Below are 22,171 nucleotides of genomic sequence, written 5' to 3' on the forward strand. Positions count from 1 at the left end.
TTAAAACGTTAGGGTTTCGCGTCTATTATTGCACAAAATACAGCTTTTTTAGATTCTATATAAGATACCGTAGACATTTAAAATATCCTTCTTAAGTAAGTAATTCATATTGAGCACGCGCTGCATTTCACTAGTCCATTATCATCACAGTTCATGCACTTGAGAGCAACAAATTCCGCAGTGAAGTGGTTCCTATGGACGGACTTCTTGCTTCCATTGCAAACTCCGCATGGCAGCACCCGGTACCCTCCGCAGAATTCGCAGGTAATACAACAATCGGGGTTCTAGATATAAACCGATCGGGTTGTAAATCTTTACAAAAGGAACGGTTATATAGCTTACCTTATAGGGCTTTAATATTTTCCTCAATTCTCCTGATTCGTTAAGCCTTTCGATCGTCTCAGCGTCCTGCAATATTCCACAAAAATTATTAAGATATAACACCCGCGAAATCATGAAGATTTATTCGCTAGTAGGGATTTTGAGTTAACAGTGACAACACCGCATCTCTGAATTTTGATCATGTGATGCACAATGTCCCCAATCCCAGCGCTCACAGTGCTGTTATAGTGTCATGCGGCGGTGCCATTGCACGAAAGATTGCTAATTTTCTCCTAAATTGTCAAGATCATAATTTCTCTTCAAAACTTTTGAATTCTAATATTTCTATTAATAACTCGAAAACTACTAAAGCTGGGTATTCAGTAGGCATATCCCAAAATTCAATAATATACAGGCCGATCGATTCAAATGAATCGAGACAAAGACACTTCAATCCAGGACAATATGAAAAAACGCTTCAACTCTGAGATAATTTAAAAAACTACTTAACCGGTGCAAAAAGATATTTATCGACAAATTATTCACCCCCCCCCCCCCCCCCCATGTATATGTGTATGCAATGGTTCAAGTATCTACAGGATGCTCTTTCAAGATACTAAAATTCCTTTCTCCGAAATTACGAGCTTTTACACTTTTTCTAATTACGTTGAACTATCAAGAACAAAACTTACTCCGCAATGTTGCCCATCAACATAGACCTGCGGCACTAAAATCTGCTCACACCTCATCCTCTCCCTAATCTCACTCTGATACTCGGTACTCATAAACACATCCCTCTCTTCGAATTGCACTAAAAGCGTCCTGAGAATCTGTTTCACTTTCATGCAGGCCTGATAAGTCTCCCTGATGATCCCCATTGAGGTTGTGTAAACCACCACCTTCCCTGCATCCTTCTCCTTGTAGCTCTGCAAATTCCATTAAATAACTAGTTGTATTATGAAGAATATGTTACCAAAACCATTTCAGTTGAGTTTATTTGCAGAAAAGTGGCGATTCCCGCTCTCACTCGATTTCTCACCCCTCGTACCGTACCCTTAGCACTCCTGATAGTGTTGTTGTCGCAACCTAAAAGGTCCTTATAGCCGGCGAAGGTTTCTTCTTCTATCAAAGTGTTCAAGGAAGGTTCTTTGTTAATGTCTTTCTCATTTAAATGAAAGTTGAAGAACATGTCCGAGTTGAGATCTGAGGGTTGACTGAAGACTTCGGAGTGGAAGTTTCTTCGATCTTCTTCGATTTGGAGGTTCTCCTTTTGTCGGTCTTCGTACGCTTTTTCGTCAACTAGCTCAGGACCTAATTTTAAATACACTAAAGTGTAACTAACTGCATCACTAAATATGTAATTGGTAGATTAACTTATAAGATAACTGAGATCTCCATAGATATGCTGAGAATATTAATTGATTTCTAATTGAAATACCTTTTCTTTGTCTAATTTCTCTCAGTAAAGTCAAAGGGAGGCTGGATTCGCTGCTTTTGGATAATTTGAATTCTCCATTTCGCACTGGGAATGATTTCCCATTATTTAGGGAATCGCAACTGATATTACTGGCACCACTATTACTGTCATTATCATCACTATCTACTTCTGCTCCGCTGCTCACATTTGAGGAATTTTTAAACGATTCTGGAACCAAACAGTTCTAACTATTTACAAGTGAATGATACACAATCTTATCGTCTCCCTGAAGTACTAGCATTGTTTGAAAATTTACAAGCTGAGACATTTTAAGCACTACAAGTACGCACACGCACGCACACACCTTTAAAAAATTCCGCCAAAACCCATATATTACTATAATCTTAATATTATAAAAGCTGTATTTCACATATGATTAAAGGATGCTCTGTAGATTAAGACTTTTACTCACCGATCAACGTAACCGACACCCCATTCCCATTCTTCTTCTTCTCGATGAATGACGAAGGAGTGCCATCCAAATCGCTACAGGTGCCAGAGTCAAGGGTGTCATTGGGGCTGATTTGACCACTAGACATGACTTCAGTGAACTGGTTGAAATAGTACTGAGAAGGACTGGATCTTCCAACGGCCTCAAACATCGTTTTGTTGCCTTGGTAGCTCTCCGAAGAATTATTTACTAAAAGATAGAAGACACGCAATTAGAAGAAGCATTAATGTTTGATCGGAAGTTAAGACTAGACGTGGTTTTTCATAAGAATCTTAATGGGTATCACGGCTGACTGGTCAAGATTGATATGAAGAAACAAAATGCATAGTGAAGATGGAATTTTAAACAGAATTTTAACTGGAGCAAATGTTAATGAACAATCCTTAATTATCTCGTGATTGAAACTCTTAATATTACTAAATACATTTTAATTCAATTTTCTTTACTACATTTCCCAATATTACTTTATAGCTTCTTGATTTTCTGGCGAAGGAAATTTTCCCTAGTCGCATCGATTTTTCCATCTCAGCCTAGTTTCGAGAGATGGCGCCACATAAGACAACGACCAGTTCGATCGTAAGATGCAGCTAACAGTCGAAATTTTAACTCCTCTCGTTCTCAGATAATGAGTTTTTAATGTCGAATCAAATTTATCGATTTGAGGGTGGAACTGCTCTTAGATGTAAAAATTTGCTTTAAAAAAATATGATAAATATGTGGGTACAGAAGAAACGCCACTGATTTTTTTCAATTTTCGAATCAAAATGAGGTTAGGAAAATTGGAAATGTACATTAATTATTTAATTCCACTTTATCACTCCTTTAGGAGGCGCCACTGATTTTTCACTTTCAACCCAAAACGATTTTCCGAGATTCTAAAGTGTTTTGCAATATTTAAGCTGGAATTTTCCGTCTCCAGTGGCGTACACGGAGAGTTTTTATTTTCGAAAGCATCTACTACTAGTATAAGAATCGCCACTGGATTCTAATTTCCGAACTAATGTGGTTTTTGGGCACCTAAGCATCTAGAGCGTCTAAAAGAAGTATTTAGTCATTTCTCAGTGCGAAACTGAGGGCTCTAGGGGCGTACAATATAATGAAACCAAGATATTAAATTAAGATGATTTTTCACCGCTTTATGAAACACTTTGTTCCTTTTGGATTTTCGGACAATATTGATTTTCTAGATCGAAAAACAGTAGCTGTGTTGTCGTTTTTCTTACTAATTCATTACACGTATTAATTTAGCTAAATTACTTCCAGTGGCGGAGCCCGTATTTTTATTCATTATTCAGATTTCAAATAAATTTTGCATATCTCATGGCTCGAGAAAGATAAACGTCCATGCTACTAGAGTTCGTGGCATATGAGGTCTTATAAGCATGCTTGAAGGACATATTGATCCTCTTACTAAGCTTCAAGTGGCGCAACCAATATTTCTAATCCCATCATTCCCTAGGATTGTATTACCTCAAAAAGTGCTCTAAACTGCATTTTCAGGGGTTCAGGACCTGAATCAACGTATTCGAGTGGAACATAGGATCCATGTTAGCTGGCTGGACCGAAAAACCGCAAATCGTAAATTAGGAAGTTTTGCTGAAATACTCCAAATTGGGAACAAAGAGTGTTAGCCAATTTTCGGATTTTGATCTCGGAAAATATCCCGGAAAGTTTTCAATCAATCGCCCTCAAAAAACTACTCGTGATGAGGAGCGATGCTTGCACGAATGTAACACCTCTTTAGTTTCTGAAGTAGGGGGGCACCCTCACATGATGTATTCAGACTAATTGAAATCAGGGGATCTCTGCGAAGAACAGTAGATAAAAATTTCGAAAATTTCCCCGATTAATGAAAGTGATGCTTTAAGATTCATCTGCTTGTTCCGGTCTTTAGACCGTCGAATCACCCCGCTGGAGCTGGAAGATCTTGACCAATAACCAAGATTCTAGCCAAAAAACCATACCGTATGTTACATCAAAGCCCGACATTACTAACCTGAAATTCTAATACAGGTCTCTGCTTGCGGCACTTCACCACCACTCAGTTTCTCACTAGTTCCGCGATCATCACCATTCTCCCCGTCGCAGATGAAGCGCGTGTCGTCCGGATTAATAAAAATTTTCACGATATGACCTTTACCACTGTTTTTGCATGAATACGTCAACTCTTGAAAACCATCCGGAATGCTAAAATCAACGGTGTTCAGGTTTACCGTTGCCGTAGCGGAAGACCTCTTGTCCTGGTGAGCGGGATAAGATGCACTGATCAATATTCCATCTCCTTTGCTCTCTTGGTGGCCCAGATACCATCGATCTTTGTCGCTCTCTTCGAGATTTCCGCCTCCAGATCGTTGTGCTTTTGTCTTGGGCGGCAACGGTGGCGGCAGGCAGGTGACTGGCTGCTCGGACATAGCTGAAAGCAATTTCAGATTAAGTAATTTGCTTGGATAGTGGTTTGCCTTATTATTAAGTCCTAGTTTTGCTTAGCAAAAAATTCACACGCTTGCATTGAATAATACTCGATGATGCAAGAGAATAAGTGTCAATAGTGCGCATTTCTTCCTCTGCACATACAAATCTTTTTCACTAAAACACAGGAACTTTCCTCTAATTCCTTATCAGCTTTGAGGATCATGCCTTAATTGGTTTTTAATTTTAAGGAAGCATGCCCATGATATCAAAATAACAATTATTATTGAATTAACCACTTGACTTGATCAATAGAAAGTGTAGCGTGTGTTTAAAGCTTTTTGCGGGCATTTTCCACTGATGGAATGATATTATGTGAGAGCTTTTGAAGCTCATTGAACTGCGTGTAATAATTAAAAATTGCAGTAATTTAATTGTGGAATTAATACATTTTTTCTTGGGTTTTATGGCATGAATCGGTTACATCATTACTGATTTGCATTACAAGAATAAACCGTTTCAACACTCGGATGAATGCTGCAAGTGCTCTCATCCAGGGCAGAGGCAAAATTCGTGAAAATCGGCAGTTTCTGCGGAATTTCGTCGTATTTGAAAGTTTGTCAACACACTATTTCGTATTCTCCATGTTACGTTGAAGGCGAGTGACTTTCAAATGCTACAACCAATGCTAATTATGTGTTAAAATTGGAGCATACAATACTGGCTTTAAACTGATAATTTTAACAACAAAACCACGGCAATTAGTTGGAATTTAATGAGTTTATAATAAGAACAAATTGAAGCAAATACCGCTCAGATGTGTTTATTCATCGGGCAGCTTTGGGTGAATTGTAAACAGTGATAAAGAGTACGCCACTTGAGGTGTTCTTGGAAACTTTGGAACGGACAAAATTACCCTCAGAACGAGATTTTCCAATACATTGGGCCCTCAATGGCCCTTTCCAAGCGTGATCTTACTGAGCTCATCCCGGCCTCCTCTTGCTCTCACTGATGATCCGTGGTACCTGCAGATTTTCAACGGAATTATTCACACTCAGTTTTAGGCCTGTTAAAGTCAACGATAATGTCTTCGATTTTGATTGAAATATTCATAAGTGTTAAATCGATGTTGATTGCCAATCTCCTAAGGAAAGGCAAACCACTCGCATGTTAGTAAAAGAGCTTTCGAATTTTACTCATTCAGCCAATTTTAATAGAAAATTTTATACTTCGTCCGGTGGCGAAAAGTTCCTTATGTGGAACCTCTTCATTGTTTTGAAACTTCCTCTAAAGCCTCTTGATGTGGTTAGGAATAATTCCGCTAAAGGTTCAAGGAACCTTAACTAGACATGAAAGAGAAGGGGCCGTTCATTGCCTCAAAAGATCAAATAAAAGTAAAGAAACGTGAAAAAAACAGTAAATTTTTTTCCCAAGGGAAGAGAAGATCATTCTGGCACATTTTTTTCTAAAGTTTGCTCGCTTAGTCCGCGAAATGAAGATTTTTAGGCAAAGAGCCCAATCGCTTTTTATTGAAGCAATAACTTAAGTCGTTTCCTGCCTCAGTCAAAACGTGAAGAAAAGTAGGGCCAATTTTTCGCAAAGAAAGGGAAATTCTTCACAAAATTTTTCCTAAATGTGAATCACTTTATTTAGAGGAGTTTTTCGTGATTCCTGTCTCAAATGTCAACAGAAAGTGAAATTAATAAGGCGAAGATCGAACCCGATGCGATCTAAAGGAAGAGGTTGTTTAATGCCACAAATTTGTTTGATATTTCGGCCGCATTTCCGTTGAGTTGCTCATTAGGAACATCTAAATAATTTGAAGAAAGGCGAAGATTGCAGCAGCCTGAATTAAACGGTGATTTTTCCCGGTTATGACTTGAAGAGCAGATTTGGATTTCAAGGCCGAAACAGCAATGAAAACAATACGAAACCTACATTTGGAGTTGTTTTTCAATTTATGTTTGGTGAAAGCTGCGATGTAGTTTAATTTTACAAATAAAGAAACACAAAGTAGGTTCGCATGCGGAGATGCCGTTTTTCCCCATTTTCCACGCCGTCCGAGAAAAATCGCAACATTCCTAACTGTTTTCATTGTTGTAATTTGATGTGGAGAATACTCGATATTAATAAATCCTGATACAACATGAATTATTTATTATTAAATATGTCCCGTTAGTCCATTAGTTCAATCTGTATAATGACACATAATGCAAATAATTGATTGTACACGAGACTGAGTATGTAAAGTGGGTTAATATGAATGGCGCTGTTTTGGTACATGATCACAAATTAATAATCAGTTTAATGTATCAAAATGCAACGTAATTTGGAAAAACCCAATAAGCTTCCATCAACAGATGTTTAGCGTGTAACCGACTTACCTGGAGAGATGCTCAATCCTTTCTCAAACCGAAACACATTTGGCGATCACTGAAGGTCTTTTTCACTTACCAAGACAACAACAACAAAGGTCAAATGAGCATTACTGAACTGACCATTGGTGAATGGATGAAACATATGCACTAACTGTACTCGCCACGCTCGATGGTCAAGTTGGTACTATCGGCTTAAGAAATCGTATGGTGTGCCACTTGCTGGTATTCTTGGACGCTTTCACGATGACATTGAGGTGTCTCGCACTCTCACCGTTACGTCTCTGATTTATGGGCCGAATTTACAGGTGTTTATAATACTTTTTCTGTATTTCAGAGCGTCATAGATACACCAATTATGCAACACTAGAGGCAACAAAAATCTCGCTAGTTAGGCGCAGCTGAAGTGTGATCTTTTCGATTGGACCTTGAAGGACATTGCTGCGACCGGTTTGGGTGCCAGTACCACTCGTCAGGCGAGCTTAGAACATTCCAAAAGAAGCACGAAATGCGGAATATTATTTTTCTCGAGAGCAAGGAATATCATCAGATTCAGATCAGACTGGAATACGAATTTATCTCAGTCAGAAACTTATGTTAATTTTCTATTAAAATCAATCTCAACCTCTGTTTATTTTTTTTAGTAAACTTATCAGCCCCCCAACATTTTTTTGAGGGTTGCTCAGAAAATGTGTAATTCTTTTTTTTCATTTGGAACTTGTAGGTCGACAAGGGGAATCACTCCAGATTACTTCAAGATTGTCGTTCAGGACACTACGTGTTACCCACTGTTACTTGAATTTTTCTCACGCCATTATGATCCCTTCTAAAATTACTTGAATTTCCTCGTGAGCATAATTCAGATTAGTAATTACTCGATTTTTCTGTTAGGGGCAGCGACGACCACAAATCACTGGACTTCTATCTCTCAGAATTTACCTGCATAAGGTCATTATTTGCCTTTAAGTTACTTCAGAATTACTGATGACGCTCTGGGTTAGTTTAAAATTGCAGACTTCGGCTGCTGGAGTCATTTTTATACTGCTGAAGACTAATAGTTTGTTCTCTTGAGGCTAATTTGGGTTACTTTAATGGATACCTACCTTGATTGCTCCAAAAATTACTAGTCAAGTGGTAAACAGCAAGCAGGTACTTCAGCTTAAAGCTTCCCTCAGGAGGAGCAATTCCAAGGAACAAACCAATCAAGCATCAATGTAAGTATATTTTATTTTCGACAGATTCTTCAAGAAGAGAGAGATCTCAAAAATCAGTTTTCGTCAAGCACTTTTTCTCATTTTTTACTCATAAAACACTAACGTCGTTCCCAGCCCAAAACAAAGAAACGTTACGTAAAACCCAATTGAGTAAGACCGCAAAATCTCCGCAGTTCTTTGATTATATTGCTTTCACTTCGGCCAATGGTTTTTCTATCGATGCTATTGACTTTTATCTTCACTTCTTTTAATGGTTCATTAGACTTCCAAAAATGACCGTAAAATGGGAAATTTGTTTGATTTAGCGCAGTGAGTGGGCATTTTTCGTAACACCACGTAATTGCTAAATTAATTAATGGGACTGAAGTCTTGTTCTCACATGGTCTCACATTCATGCCCTCAAATCAAACACTCCTTTATTAACGTTTGAAAGAGAATAATTCTACGGCCTAAAGCTAAAATCATAATCCGCCACCACCTTGTCAATATCTCGGAAACATACAGAAAATATATTCTCCCATTTTTAGTAATTCATTCCAAAATGCTTAAATTTGGAGATATTTATTTCGTTTTATTGCTCTTGGAAAGGAGATAGACGTGCATTGGCTCTGATTTCCCCTTCATCAGAACAGGCCCTCTGTAATCAAACTTGAACTGCTCATCGAAGTTGTCTTCTTGGAGTAAGACACTGAAATCGATTTTTTTCAGCACTATTTCCTCTTCACCATCCCATGCAAATCTTTTTCTATACATACTTATATGCGTCTTGCGACACATTGATTTTCCCCGACTCCCCAGTAGTCTCAGTCCTGCTGGTCAGGTTTACAGTATTTCCATATAAGCAGTATCTGGGCATTCTTTGCCCAATAACACCAGTCACAACCTCGCCAGTATGGATCCCTATGGTGACTCTCTATTATTGAGAAAATAGGGTTCAAATCTGGAATAAATTCATTGCGAAATACTGACGACTGGGTCTCCATCGAAGATAACAGAACTCCCCAAGTCCATCATGTCCAGTGCCACTTTAGCGATGTTTCTGGCATGAGAAGTGCATGGTTCTGGCAATCCACTAACGGCCATATATTTATCCCCCACAGTTTCCACCTGGAACGCACCGAAAACGGCTATTTAAACCTCTAAAGGGCGAACTACGAACCTCCAGATAACTATACTCTCCAATTTAGAAGGGAATAACTATCAGAACCGTATATAACCTCGAGCCTTGCATAGTTGCAACTTTGCTCACCTTATATATGTTCGGGTTATGCCTCGGATCCATGAGATCGTCGAATTTAGTATACAGGGTGTTCAGCATTTTCACGATTTTCATTGCTCCATTCGAGTCTGCGTTTGCGGCACAATAAGCTGGAATGAGGTAAACATACTGGAAATAGTTGATTTAATCAAATTTAGAGAGTTGATATCAAAAGACGCCCATTTGAAGCATTTTTCTTCCAGGAATCATTCCACTGCCTGTACAAACTTGCCATCAGCGAACCTCCCTTGTGGAAGGAATAAACTTCTATATGATCAAGCCTGGGAAGTCTCACCTGAAAATCCGTATATTCCAGAAAACAGCAAAGTAACAGAGTCATATCTTCTCGCAGGAACCGGTCTCCTATGCCTCAATTCGTTGGCGACGCTGATTGGTAAAACCGAATACAAAAGCCTGAAAAACTTCATTGACTCAAACCCTCAAAATCCGGAACTCTTAACTCATCCGTCTTTTTTTTCTCACTATCCAACTCCCTGTAAGTCTGCTGTAATTTGTCAGTGAGAATTTCCAAGTTTCTCGTAAGCTTGTAATCTGCCTCAAATTGCTCTGACATTAAAACCAAGTCTCTGGTGGCGTCATGAAGAGGGATGTCGCTGATGTACAGCCCCCTCCTGAAGCCTCTATATTGGTGAAAGGAAAGACAATTGATTTAAGTACCTGGTAAGGTCGTCTAGGTTGACAACACTAGGGTACCCCAAGAAAGCCACCAAATCGCTTTCAGGCACATAGAGCATTTGGCCTTTCAAACGAAGGAATCGGTACTCAGGAGGAGCCTCAACGTGCATTACTCCATGCTTGGTTTTGAGGACGTAGATGGTGTTGATGTGGGAGAGAATGTTCTCAAAAGTTAGCTCCAAATGAGGGCGAATCTAAATTTTTACTGCTTAAAACGTGAAAATTCCATAGAGGGATTTTTACTGGATCTAGAATGTCAGTAATCAAAGAATCCTCTTCTGTGACTTTGGGGATTACTCTGGCAATTGTAGACCCAGTTTGGACTATCCTCAGATCCCTATCAAACATTATATGGAAAGGGAAGACCCTGCAGAAAGTTGACGCCGAGACTTTCGGCTCTAAGGAGAATTTTTGTTACCATCAGAAGTTTTAGAGAGCCTCATAATTACCCAGAGATAGAGTTTCGATTTCATCAATTTGAGGGGGAAGTTGTCTGTTGGGCCCTGCCTTCTCTGTAATCAAAAACTGCACATGATCACACTCTTCTTTGGTCTTCAAGATTTCAATTTCCACCTCTGTGTCGTGCAGTTTACTCGCCACAGTCTGCAACGCTCTAAAATAGCTCTAAATGATTTTGGTAACATCCATTTCCTCCACCTTAACAATTCCGATAACAATATGTTCCAACCCGGGCCTATCGGAGTAGTAGTGAAGAACCAAAGCTCCATCTTCAGGCCTCTCAGTGCAGCGAAAAGAAGGAGCTTTCATTCCTGGATATAAGGTTCCTAGGTGGTCATGCAATGCGTCCAGATTCTGTAATTTTCAATTTTAAATCACAAATAGAGATGGTGGATGCGGTTACCTGTAAGAAGTCCCTTGGGGTCGCTCCTAGAACTTGCAGGATTTTGTCGTATCCAGAATCCTGGCAGAATTCAAAGAAGGTTTTTCCGAAAAGCTCCAATATTGTGTTGGCAGGAATATCTGGAATTGTTTGGAGGGTTTATGAGTGTCCAAGGGCGTATTTTCCTTACTTTAACTTACTTAATATTTCTACTGCTGCAAATATCAAGTTGTACGTGAGTTCATCCTCGTAGATTTGCCTCACTAGGAACTGCCCTTCCATTTGGACTTCCGCATTTTTCCTTAATGGAAATAAAGAGTGTAGGTTCCTCTATGGAGGACTAGAAATGCTTACTTTATGGTCTCCCAAGTCTCTTCTCCAAATGTCTTAATCACTAATAACTCCAAAGCGTAGTTAACAAATCCGTACTAAAACAAGCGTAATTTTTCTTAATATTCTGATCACTTGCTCTCAAATTTCCTATAAAATACCATAGTTAAAGCAGGTAAAGTACGAGTAAGGTACGTGCAGGTAAAGTACTCATTGAATTGGTCTACTGACAAGGAAGATTTCTTAGATAAAACCCACTGTCATGCACTATATTTGTTATGCTAATAGTGATATATTTACTAATAATAACAATACTTAAGTTTGAACATGGAAGCATGTTAGTGTGCTTAAATAAGGCGAAGGTGTTACGTGCGAGTATTTAAAATACTGCTGTGACCCGTAAAGGCCATCAAAAGTGCCCTGAAAGCTGAAAGATTAGTAAAGGTTAGTTCAAATTGATTAGTAAAGTTTTTAAAAATTCACTAGTTTATCTGCTACACCACTGTGTGAATAATGAATTTTGGGTTATTTTTAATGGGGAAACCACATTGGCGTAGATGAGTTTTCTGTAGAGTGAAGTAATTATGTCTTAGATTAATTGCAAGCACGATGGTTTAACAGTTTTCTGGCACGCCACTGGGATATTTTTAGTTTTGTGAGACGCGTTATGGGACGATTATTAATGCATTTTTTTTTATAAAAAAAAGAGATTAAAGTGCGTTGAATTTGATAATCGGTCATTCGCATTGACGTACATTTACTTCTTCATAGGACACTCCACTGACAGATATGAAATTTTAAGGCAAATTTGAAAAGTATATGTTAGTTTTAGTGGATAAAATTCTATTGGCCTAGACGAGTCTTACTTGGACTAATCTAATTTCATTGATAGATATAATTTTTTTCGAGAATTGAGTGCAGGTTATACTGACTTTAATAGAGTAAATTTCATTGACGTAGTAATGCACTTTAATATTCATTCATAACTTCAAAAATGCCTCATTCCACGCCAATTTCAAATTCCAAAATAAAATACTACTAATGCTGATGGGATATTTTGCACATTTTTAGAAAAAAATATGTTTGCCATTAACGTAATAAGAATTCCCACATTTTCTCTTGGTTGCTTGGACACCCCTAACAAGGAAGCTTATTATTAACGAAATCAACCAAAAACCTGAAGCTTCAATCAAGCTAAACACAGGCTTACCATCACTAAAATATTTTACCAGGAAGCTGCCACTAAACCACTACAAGACTGGATCCAAACTGAACGTGGAAACCTAAAGTTTACAATGTAAATCGATTAAACTGGGAGCGCAAGCGCTGAAAGCTTTATTTGAAAATATTTCCCGAATGCTTAATAAATGCTGTCTTGGGACCAATGCTTCATCAAATTTGCTGACGAGGAATAAATTTGCTGACAGCTCTTCTTCAAAAACGTTCCATGATTTTTGATTATTTTCCAGCCCTCAAATCAAACTGCCTTCAATATACCTCAATCTATGCTGCCACCAGCACTCATGAGGCCAAAATCAATACATATCCCACCATATAAGCATCCGAACATTAATGTGGAATGATCTTTGTCATTTACACGGTCCTTCCCTCAAACAATTATTGAGGAGATAGTTGATGCTCCATAGCGCTTGCGTTAAATCCAAGACATCGCAGCAGGAAAACCGTTTTAGTCAGTTGTTTTGGCGTAGCTAGAAAGGAACAGTGCTGTCGCTGACTTATAGTCACGTACGGGCGCGATTTAAGAACAATCAATTAAATTCCTTATGTTTTAGTTACTGGTGATAGGTTTTGCGGACCAGAAGCTTTGGTAGTCTCATAGGTAAATAAAGCGCCAAGTACTCTACATTTGAAATTTATCGAGGCTGATGTTTAATTTTCGTTCCAGTATGAATATCACGAACTTCATCACTAGAGTTATGTGAAGAAAATTGCAAAATGGCTTGCCCATTTCCTCGTTCCAGGGCTGAGAAAGCTGGAGCAAAGTCCCATCTGAAGAGAGCTTTAACCACCAGGCAGGGCTCTGTACAAATAGCCTTGGAAGAAGAGGAGGAAGTGAAGAACACCCTCAATTTAAAACATCTTAGTTCAGCAATACTAGTTTTAACCAATCCTCCGGTAAGCGTTTTTAGGTTCGTTTTAGTTAATTAATCTATGGAGTGAAATTTTTTAACAGTCTCTTTTCCTCGTAAGGTTTTTGAGGAAAATTCTAATTTAATGAGAAAGTTCCTTAGAGAGTACAAAGTTAAAAAATACGAGGTTTGTCCTGGATTATCCAAAATCGAAATCATCGTTCAAAACCTCTAATTTTAAATATCATATGATCTAATAAATGTTTCAAATATAAGTCATTTTACAAACCTAATTTAATGAGGGGGTGACTTAACGGCACGTGAATTTGTCTAGAAATTCGACTATATAAAGTTGGTCATTGAAATTAACAGAGCGATTAAGACTGCGAGTTTTCGAGTTACATCAACATTTTTCTTCTACGAATTTCCCTTACAACAAACTTCGAAATTATGTTTTCTCTAAACAAATTTGTATTTCCCCAAACGGCCCATAATGTCTTCTAAACCTGTTTTTAGCAATGCTTAACGCCATTGCCAAAGGACAATTTTTCAGCCCTCGAAAAACTCCTACAAGATTGATGACCTGTTAATTGTTGGGGTAACTTTGCTTTAGGGACATCATTGCCCCATTAGCCTCCCCTGTGTCTAACTCAAAAGCTCTGCAAGGATTTCATTTAATGTTAAATTTATCCTGTTAATTTCAAAATAATTGCTTTTGAGTATTTTTAAATTGTAATTAATTAAAATGTGTAAAAAAAACTTGATGCAAATAAAATCATTTATGCCAATTAAATTCTCCTTTGGAAGACGTAGATGGGAACAGTAGAAAATACATAATTAACCTTTAGACACCGAGACGAAAAAGGGTTAGATGGAGTCCTGAATTTAGTGTTTGGACCTTCGAGTAAACACACATTTAAACCTATGTGTGTTTAACAAACAAAGAGAGAAAAGAGTAAAAGACATGGTTCGCTCCATTTCGTTGAGGTCAGGCATGCAAACAGGGAAAAGAGAAAATAAATTCGAGAAACTTTTACTGGAACATTTCATTGGATATCCAGGAATCTTCCAAATTCAGGCGATTTTATTCTGATAGTTAGAGATAACCAGAAAATTTCATTAATTGAAAAAATTTTTACCTTTTTGTCTTTCTCCCTGGCAGACTAAACAATAATTTTCTCAAACTCTTTGGAGATTAAGAAAATTGATTTTTGAGCACTCAAAAGATGGACATTTCTGCACATCTTCTGTGGATGATCCTCTCTCTATGAAATTCAAATCCACGTTCTCGTCCTCTCCTGAAGACTCAGCGGCTTAATAGACCCAATAAACGATCTCATTTGAAGTCCCAATTTCTGAGAGGAAAATCCTTCTTATTGATGCCAGAGAGCCCGCTTGAGAACGGCTTCAATGGAGGAAAATTTGGAAAATAGTTACTACTCATACTCTGCTCCAATTAATTTCGAGGCGAAAGGCATCTTTTGATGCGTCCAGGAAATACGCTTGAAAACGGCTTCAAGGAAGTCATATTTTACGAAATAGCTAACGCTCTAATAAGTCTTTTGGAGCACTCAATTTCTTAGGAGAAGATGGCACTGGAAAATGCCCATTTAGCTTTAAAAAAGGAAAGTTTTAAAAACTATTACTTCTCAAATTGGTCTTTCGCAGCAGTTAATCACTGAGCGGATGATTTAGATTGGGCCAAGAAACACACTTGAAGATGGCTTCAAGAAAGGAAAATATTTTATCAATTTTGGTTAATCTGCCTTTTACTAGGGGCAATTCAATTTTAAAACATTTTGGAAACCAAAGTGCCCCGCATCTCGGGATATTACAAAAACTGCTTAAACTTGGTCGAAACCCGGCAAAATTCTGGAAAATTCCTCGCAAACTTCCCCTTTCTCGCTTAATCCAGCAATGTTTACCTTCAGCTTCGTAAGCGTGCAGCATAACAATCTTTTGAAAAGAAGCTATTACGGAAAGATGAGGTTGCTTAAAAGAATATTTTGCCCCACAATATCGAGTTTCTGGAACGTTTCAGTAATTTTAATTAGCCTTTGCATTAGAGCTGCTATTTCGTGGAATTTCCCCATCAGGATCGGTCCTCAAACTTGAAAAATAACTGGGCACTAAAAACGTATCGAAAATGAAATTCAAACAGGAATTTACGAGGCCTCCATTGCGTGCTTAGCTGCGGTGTAAATTTAATATCGGTTCGATTTTCTGGCTCTGGCCAAGAGTATTATAAATGTCATAAACTGCCATAAAACCGAATTTATGTGGTTTGTTTTAATCGCCCATTGGTTGATTTACGCCTCATCGCACTGGCCATTAATCGACGTCAAGAAATACGTTTTAAATTACGTACGGAAACGATTTTTTTTAGTCCAATTAGAGTGGGAGCAGGAGCCTCCCAATTCCCCTATTCAGAGCTCGGAATGAAAATAAATATGCCGTTTTATTTCGACTCTTCTTTTGCGCCGCATAGAAAATTCCTGAGAAATATACGAAATGACTTTTGCCTTTTTCCCCTGTTTTTCCATCTCCGCCGTTTTCGTAAACATGTAATCCTAAAGGAAATAACACCAAATGCCATGAAACAAAGGCCGAAGGATATTGTGAGCCTTTCAATCATCCTTCTAATAACCCGGTCTAAGAACTTCCAGCTTCCATTCAAATCTATCCAGCTGTCTCAAATTTGTATCTCCGAACAGTGTATTAATTAATAATGGATTATTGCCTACAGAACCCACAACATGTTTTTCTACCATAATGGAAATCTGACTAGACAATTTGTCAGGAGGCTCGAGAAACCGTACGTATCAGATTAATTGAACCCCTCACTTAAAGGGGTGAATAATTCCATATTAAGAGGACTGTTTGATGAAAATAGCTTAGATTCACTTTCAGTTCGGGGAGAAATTCGGTGTTCTCTCAGCTGAATAAAGAAGGAATTCTCGAAGTTCAATTGCAGCCAAAAAAATTGGATCGTGCTCTGGGTGCCCTTCGATTATTTGCTCCAGTCATTTGCATGCAACAAGTGCAGGCAACACCCTCTAACAGCAATCTCATGGTTAAAATCTTTATTGATAAACTCAGTCTTATTTAAACGTCGGGATTAAACGGCTGGTGCGCCAGGGAGACACTAAATTTGCAATTAAGTCTCTGATCTGGGATTGGAATTTCCGTCTCTGCTCGCTATTTTTTATCCCGATTTATGGGAGAAACACGCCGCAACCCCTTTCTGCGTAAACCAACATTTGAGTTATCTCACTTGAGGCACTCTCCCTTGTCATGTTCATGTTCGTTTCCTGCTCAACCGCCCTTTAAATTATTTGAATTGATAGAGAAGTATAGAGATTAGTTATCGCTGGAGTACTCAAAAAGATTAGGGAGTGCGACACTGCCCATGGCAGATGTTGGGAGTGTGTGAGAAATCAACGCTAAAATGCTGATTTTTTTATGAGTAATTAGAGAGCTTCTGCATCGGAAGAGACGAAGAGTGTCGCATATAAAGAGACCAGGCGGGAATAGATACAATAGGGAAATAGAGCAAAATATTGGCGAAACTTCGCTGACTCTACCAATTTTTTGCAACCTCGATTCGTGGGGATTTTTCATCAACACAATGTAAAAATCAATAACTTCGGAAAATAATGCCTACGCCACTGGAATTTTACGTCACATGTAGAGCAACTATGCGGGAGGATAGGAAAAAATATTCGACTGTTTGATGAAATTCCAGTAGCGCTACTAAATAATTTGAAGGGGGTCACTCCAACGTTTAGCGTAGAATGAAACTGAAATCTGATGTGGATTTAATTAGAGAATTGGACAAATTCTCAATAAAATTGCAGTGGCGTAGGGTGTTTTCGCGAGAGATTTTTTACGAAATTAATGCGGGACGTTTTTGCCCTTCGTCTTCTTGAACCTTTCAGGATCGAATTTTTCCGAATTAGTGAAGCATTAGGAATCTGTGGAAACCATACATTTTAAGCATCTAAATATCATCCACTTTCCCCAATTCTCACTTACAATTATGAAGCCTAAACTCGTAAAATGGCAAAAAAAGCCTGAAGGGTAAAGCTTTTAGATGTTGGCATATTTTACACCCTCGTAAAAGACTCTGCCTTACCATTCTTTCGGATATCTAAAAGGCTTTTCAACGGATGACAGGCCCTTAAGCCACCCTTATGTCGTCGTTTTTTATGTGGAAAATCTACGTTCTTCCAGGCAGGTGTTGTTACATTAAAGCTTCAAGAGTACACCATGAAATCAAATATTCATAAAATGTTTGTTGCAGAACGAGATTGTGCAAGAAGCAGTGAAATCTCTGACTCAAAAGGAGGATAAATACGACTGCTTGTAAGTATTTTATTAAATTACTATACTGGAGAAAAATCGCAGCTGCCAGCCCTTAATTGGAAATATGCCTGAAATATAAGCCCTTTGCTGCACCCACCACTAAAACGGCGATGAAAAATTGTCTTTCCCAACTTCTGTTGTGTGCGGCAAGGAGGTATAATAAATAATAAGGATTCGGTGATATTTTTCAGAAGAATAAATCGTTTTCGTTCAAATTAGGAAGAAACCTAATTAAGAGAAACCTTCCTGAAATTAATGATTTGATAGAGCTACTTCCCTTTCAGAAATAAACTGCCCCATGATGTTTCCAGCTGCCAGCATTACGCTTATCTTGAGGACATCTATGATATCCTAAGATGGGACAAAGGTGCGGTTTCACGGGACTAAATGACATGTCGATTATGTGGGATTTCTCCAATTTTCCAGATATAGACGAAACAGACGAGTTTTTCGATAAATTAGGTCAGGAGTTGATAAACACTTGCTGTTCAAATCCATTGGAGCGCGCTTTTAAATGCCTTGGGGGGGATCTGAAGGAATTTTTGACCACCCTCGATGGAGTCCATGACGTACTTAAGTACCAGCAAAATACCAGCGATGGTGAGTTGGTCAGCTGATCAAAAGCTCTAATTGCTAATTTTGCAAGTTCTGAGCGATAAAGTACCTTGCAATGAGCATCTCGTGAGTTTATAGAGCCAGCACTAATTCGAGTCAAATGGTTTCGTGTTGCACTGAAACCTGGCACTAAAATTACCTTTTTTGGGGAATTCCCTGAAAGTTTCCCTTCGCTTAAACTTTCCCTTCATTTCAGGGGACCATCCTGAAACCGAAGCTGCCTTCGTATGCAATGCTGTGGATGATTTCAATCTCCATTTGGATTTTACTACCGAAAGACCGCCCGTGGCGTATCTTTTAGCCGGAAGTTTGAAAGCTTTAGCCAAGAAATTGTATTCCACTGAGGTGGAAATTACGATGACGCAAAACTTCGACGATAAAAGACATTTTAGGTTCGTATCCATCTGAGAATTGAGAAATATTGCTATAGAAAATTCCGTTTAGGTATCACATTCACAAGTTACACTTAAGCTTAGGAAATGGAACCCTTCACAGAGAGGGAACGAGGAAGTTCTCTGGGGAAATAGACAGTCTCCCTGTGGGGATCAGAACCTTTTGTAGGGCGTTTCCTTGGCACTTCGTCATAGGTATTCCTTCATCAATTTTCGCGTTTATACTTTAATCTTTCATTATTAAAATTTTATTAATTAAATTTAACCGCATCCCCCATTCTTAGATAGAAAACTAGAACTGGTCCAGCTGGGAAGCGGCTTTATGCGACTTTTCGGTCGTCTTCTGAGAACAAACGGCACTTCTGTCTCCTCTTATTTCGAATTTAACCGACCAAGAAGCTTAACACTCGCCTTTAAGGAAATTGTGAAAAGGGCAAATACGCCCTTCGTGTTGGCCCTCAAGCAACATCCGGACGATCCGTTCTTTCGAGCGAACGTAAGTAATTTTTATTGGGAAATTTAGGTGTAAATTGTTGGAAAATGGTGTACACACTCAGCACAAATTTTACTAATGGTCCATGCAAGGAGGAAATAAATCTACAAGCAGCTGGACATGTTGCCCCGGCGAGCCGACGCAGTTTTATTATGCCCTTGGGTCAGGTCTTTACCAGGGATTGGGGATTTATAGTCAACGGGCCATCTCAATTTAAAAGGCCGGACAGAGATTTATTTCTTGGTTTTTTGGAAAAACATAAAGTACAGAAAAGCCCAATTATCATCAGCTATTTCTTAGTCTCGAGACCTCTTTAAACGGCCGAATCGACTTTTGAAATTTCGGGTTTCCTCTGGAGGGTTCAAAATTATTAAACACTCAGGATATTTGGAATATCCCAGAATCGGAAATTGTAAGAATTTGGAGCTCAGTTTAATATTGCAGGCGACTCTAAATTCCCACTGAAACTAGCTAAATTAGACTTGATATCTCACTTGAATCTGGAATTGAAGTCTCCAGATTCAGATCTCAATTTAACCTGGCAAACAGGTCTAAATTCCATCTATATCTAGCTAATTTTGCGCTTTAATTGGATTGAAATCAGTGGCGAATCCAACTTGAATGTGAAAATCTCCAGACGCAGGAAATTGATTCTCTCGAATTTGTAAATAAAAAAACCCCGCCTGTCGACTCACCCTAAAATTTTAGCTCAATTAACATCCATTCTAATGGAGATTTATCCTAAGTAATCTAATTTTGTCCGCACAAATTTTATCCAGCATCTGTCTTTCCCAGAATCTGGAACTTAAAGGGCAAATGGTGCATTGTCCCGAATCGGATTCCCTCCTATTTATCGGTTCGCCTTTCATCGACGGTTTGGAGGGTTTGACTGGAAGTGGCCTGTTTATTTCCGACATCCCCTTACACGATGCAACAAGGGATGTAATCTTAGTGGGCGAACAGGCAAGGGCACAGGTAGGTTTTTGCACCATTCCTTCCCTCCGAGAAGCTACTTCTGCAGGTTCACAATTCGAGTCCCCCGGAGAGTTAATTTTTCATATTTGTTGTTCCAGGACGGCTTACGAAGACGAATGGATAAACTTAAAAGCTCCATAGAAGAGGGAAATCGTGCAGTTGATAAAGAGAGGGAGAAAAACGTCAGCTTACTACACCTCATTTTTCCACCTGACATAGCAAAACGTCTGTGGCTAGGTAAACTGTTCTTTGATTGAATATAATTCATAGAAAAATCTAGCAATAATTCACATGGATAATGGAAAAACCTGGGACATAAATAATTGATCGTCATCGTATTATAGGGGAGACGATAGAGGCCAAGACTCATGAGGATGTAACAATGCTTTTCAGCGACATCGTGGGATTCACGTCGATTTGTTCGACGGCGACCCCAATGATGGTGATAAATATGCTCCAAAATCTCTACAATCGCTTCGACATCTACTGCGGACAGATTGATGTATATAAAGTGAGTTCTTGTCGATTCCCAACCATCCCCGAGACTTAAATCACCCTTAACATTAAGGTTGAAACCATTGGTGATGCATATTGTGTTGCTGGAGGATTGCATAAAGACACCAGAACTCACGCCCAACAAATCGCCTGGATGGCTATGAGGATGATTGAGACTTGCTCGTTTCATCAGACCCATGATGGGCAGCCAATTCGAGTAAACCGTCAGAAATGTATTCAAATAATTTGCAGTAGCTTCAGTGTTTTAGATGAGAATTGGTCTGCATACCGGATCAGTATTAGCGGGGGTTGTAGGAGTGAAAATGCCCAGATACTGCATGTTCGGTCATAACGTCACCATTGCTAATAAATTCGAGTCCGGGAGTGAACCACTGAAGATCAATATTAGCCCTACCACCTACGAGTAGGTATAACTCAATCTAAAGTGCTCTGTGTGAACTTTTCCCTCACAGGAGGCTCCTCCTCACTGCCGGATTTTCCTTTGAGGTCAGAGATCGCTCTTGCCTCCCCAAAGACTTTCCTCCAAGTATTCCTGGAACATGCCATTTCCTTAGCGGGTATAAACACTCAAATGTGGATGACTCAGCTGCTTTAGCTGACCATATTGAAGCAGGGTTGAAGGACATTGGCTTAACCATCGACAGTGCTCAGTAGCAGGAAAACTAAAGCAATTATGATAAACTATAATCATTATATCAGTATTAAGTTCCATGTAGGCAATAACGTTGTATGTTAACTAAGATCTCTGGAAAATTGTGGGGAGTTTGGGAAACTTGCCAGGACTGAGATTAGTGTTGTTTGTGAGCGAAGAGCTGTAGCTTTTATGGTAACAACAAACCCAAGCTCGGCAAGATTTCTATGATTTTTTATGGCTGTACAAAAGTACGATTCTTCTAAATTATTATTGAGAGAACTTCCTAAGAGCTATAAACAATATTTCATTTCAATTTCATAGCAATAAATTGGGACTATATTAGGGTAGTCTTCATCAAGGGGAGTGAATGCAACAAAGACCGTCTTAGGCCCTGTTGCATGAATAACCTGAATGTATTATATGATATATTCGCTTGGAGAACTGGGAAATCACTATTCTAAAGCAGAATTCACTATTTTCTTTATACTTCTGCAATAACTTGCACCTGTTAAGATTTTCATTGTGAGGTATCAAAGTAAGTTTTGAATAAAATGTAACTCAAGAAAATCGCTTAAAACGCTTATTATTTCATTGCAATTAACCTTCGCCACGTCCGAATTTACCTTTCAGTCCAACCCCTTATTAATCGCCATCCCTGTATTAGGTACCCCTCAATCAAAAGGCTTTCGGATATCGATTCAGTAACAAAAGTCGCTATA

At 38.7% G+C, this 22,171-nt stretch overlaps 3 protein-coding genes across 5 annotated transcripts; 1 reads left to right on the forward strand and 2 right to left on the reverse strand.

The window, feature by feature from the left end:
• LOC136416121 (glutaredoxin domain-containing cysteine-rich protein CG31559-like) lies at positions 1 to 7,453 on the reverse strand. 2 transcript variants are annotated; one of them, XM_066401143.1, is made up of 8 exons: positions 7,113 to 7,453; positions 4,246 to 4,662; positions 2,211 to 2,438; positions 1,760 to 1,966; positions 1,301 to 1,632; positions 1,014 to 1,247; positions 343 to 408; positions 1 to 284 (listed from the first exon to the last, which is right to left on the reverse strand). In XM_066401143.1, the coding sequence occupies exons 2-8, from the start codon at positions 4,658 to 4,660 to the stop codon at positions 105 to 107; spliced, it is 1,662 nt and encodes a 553-aa protein (XP_066257240.1). In that variant the 5' UTR covers positions 4,661 to 4,662; positions 7,113 to 7,453; the 3' UTR covers positions 1 to 104. The 2 variants fall into 2 exon arrangements, with proteins under 2 accessions (XP_066257240.1, XP_066257239.1); XM_066401142.1 differs by having other exon boundaries at positions 7,043 to 7,453.
• Positions 7,454 to 8,302: 849 nt separating this feature from the next.
• Gycbeta100B (guanylate cyclase soluble subunit beta-1-like) lies at positions 8,303 to 12,661 on the reverse strand. 2 transcript variants are annotated; one of them, XM_066400983.1, is made up of 14 exons: positions 12,583 to 12,661; positions 11,397 to 11,470; positions 11,243 to 11,343; positions 11,064 to 11,182; positions 10,859 to 11,014; positions 10,651 to 10,804; positions 10,445 to 10,599; positions 10,184 to 10,395; positions 9,967 to 10,137; positions 9,801 to 9,919; positions 9,497 to 9,615; positions 9,217 to 9,354; positions 9,003 to 9,160; positions 8,303 to 8,935 (listed from the first exon to the last, which is right to left on the reverse strand). In XM_066400983.1, exons 1-14 carry the CDS (start codon positions 12,583 to 12,585, stop codon positions 8,809 to 8,811), a joined length of 1,806 nt encoding a protein of 601 aa, XP_066257080.1. In that variant the 5' UTR covers positions 12,586 to 12,661; the 3' UTR covers positions 8,303 to 8,808. The 2 variants fall into 2 exon arrangements, with proteins under 2 accessions (XP_066257080.1, XP_066257081.1); XM_066400984.1 differs by lacking the exon at positions 12,583 to 12,661 and adding an exon at positions 11,534 to 11,611.
• A 423-nt stretch (positions 12,662 to 13,084) lies between these two features.
• On the forward strand, positions 13,085 to 22,039 carry Gycalpha99B (guanylate cyclase 1 soluble subunit alpha 2). The gene is made up of 14 exons (XM_066400981.1): positions 13,085 to 13,212; positions 13,279 to 13,508; positions 17,766 to 17,827; positions 18,112 to 18,194; positions 18,254 to 18,427; positions 18,639 to 18,834; positions 18,887 to 19,029; positions 19,119 to 19,330; positions 20,123 to 20,302; positions 20,401 to 20,539; positions 20,647 to 20,813; positions 20,871 to 21,014; positions 21,067 to 21,221; positions 21,271 to 22,039. The coding sequence occupies exons 2-14, from the start codon at positions 13,329 to 13,331 to the stop codon at positions 21,470 to 21,472; spliced, it is 2,037 nt and encodes a 678-aa protein (XP_066257078.1). The 5' UTR covers positions 13,085 to 13,212; positions 13,279 to 13,328; the 3' UTR covers positions 21,473 to 22,039.
• Positions 22,040 to 22,171: the final 132 nt, after the last annotated feature.

The sequence above is a fragment of the Euwallacea similis genome, chromosome 22, assembly GCF_039881205.1.
Source record: "Euwallacea similis isolate ESF13 chromosome 22, ESF131.1, whole genome shotgun sequence".
NCBI classification, from domain to species: Eukaryota; Metazoa; Arthropoda; class Insecta; order Coleoptera; family Curculionidae; genus Euwallacea; species Euwallacea similis.

Bases quoted from the DNA above. Each gene is read 5' to 3' on its own strand.
- LOC136416121 (XM_066401143.1), bottom strand. From the start codon at position 4,660: ATGTCCGAGCAGCCAGTCACCTGCCTGCCGCCACCGTTGCCGCCCAAG. The intron at 409-1,013 runs GTAAGTTTTGTT...GGAATATTGCAG, and splicing joins TTGATGGGCAACATTGCGGA to GACGCTGAGACGATCGAAAG. The intron at 285-342 runs GTAAGCTATATA...GTTTATATCTAG, and splicing joins AAATATTAAAGCCCTATAAG to AACCCCGATTGTTGTATTAC.
- Gycbeta100B (XM_066400983.1), bottom strand. The intron at 10,600-10,650 runs GTAATTATGAGG...AATTCTCCTTAG, and splicing joins AATCGAAACTCTATCTCTGG to AGCCGAAAGTCTCGGCGTCA. The intron at 10,396-10,444 runs GTAAAAATCCCT...GTAAAAATTTAG, and splicing joins TTACTGACATTCTAGATCCA to ATTCGCCCTCATTTGGAGCT.
- Gycalpha99B (XM_066400981.1), top strand. From the start codon at position 13,329: ATGGCTTGCCCATTTCCTCGTTCCAGGGCTGAGAAAGCTGGAGCAAAG. The intron at 19,030-19,118 runs GTATTCCTTCAT...CCCCATTCTTAG, and splicing joins TCCTTGGCACTTCGTCATAG to ATAGAAAACTAGAACTGGTC. The intron at 19,331-20,122 runs GTAAGTAATTTT...TGTCTTTCCCAG, and splicing joins ATCCGTTCTTTCGAGCGAAC to AATCTGGAACTTAAAGGGCA.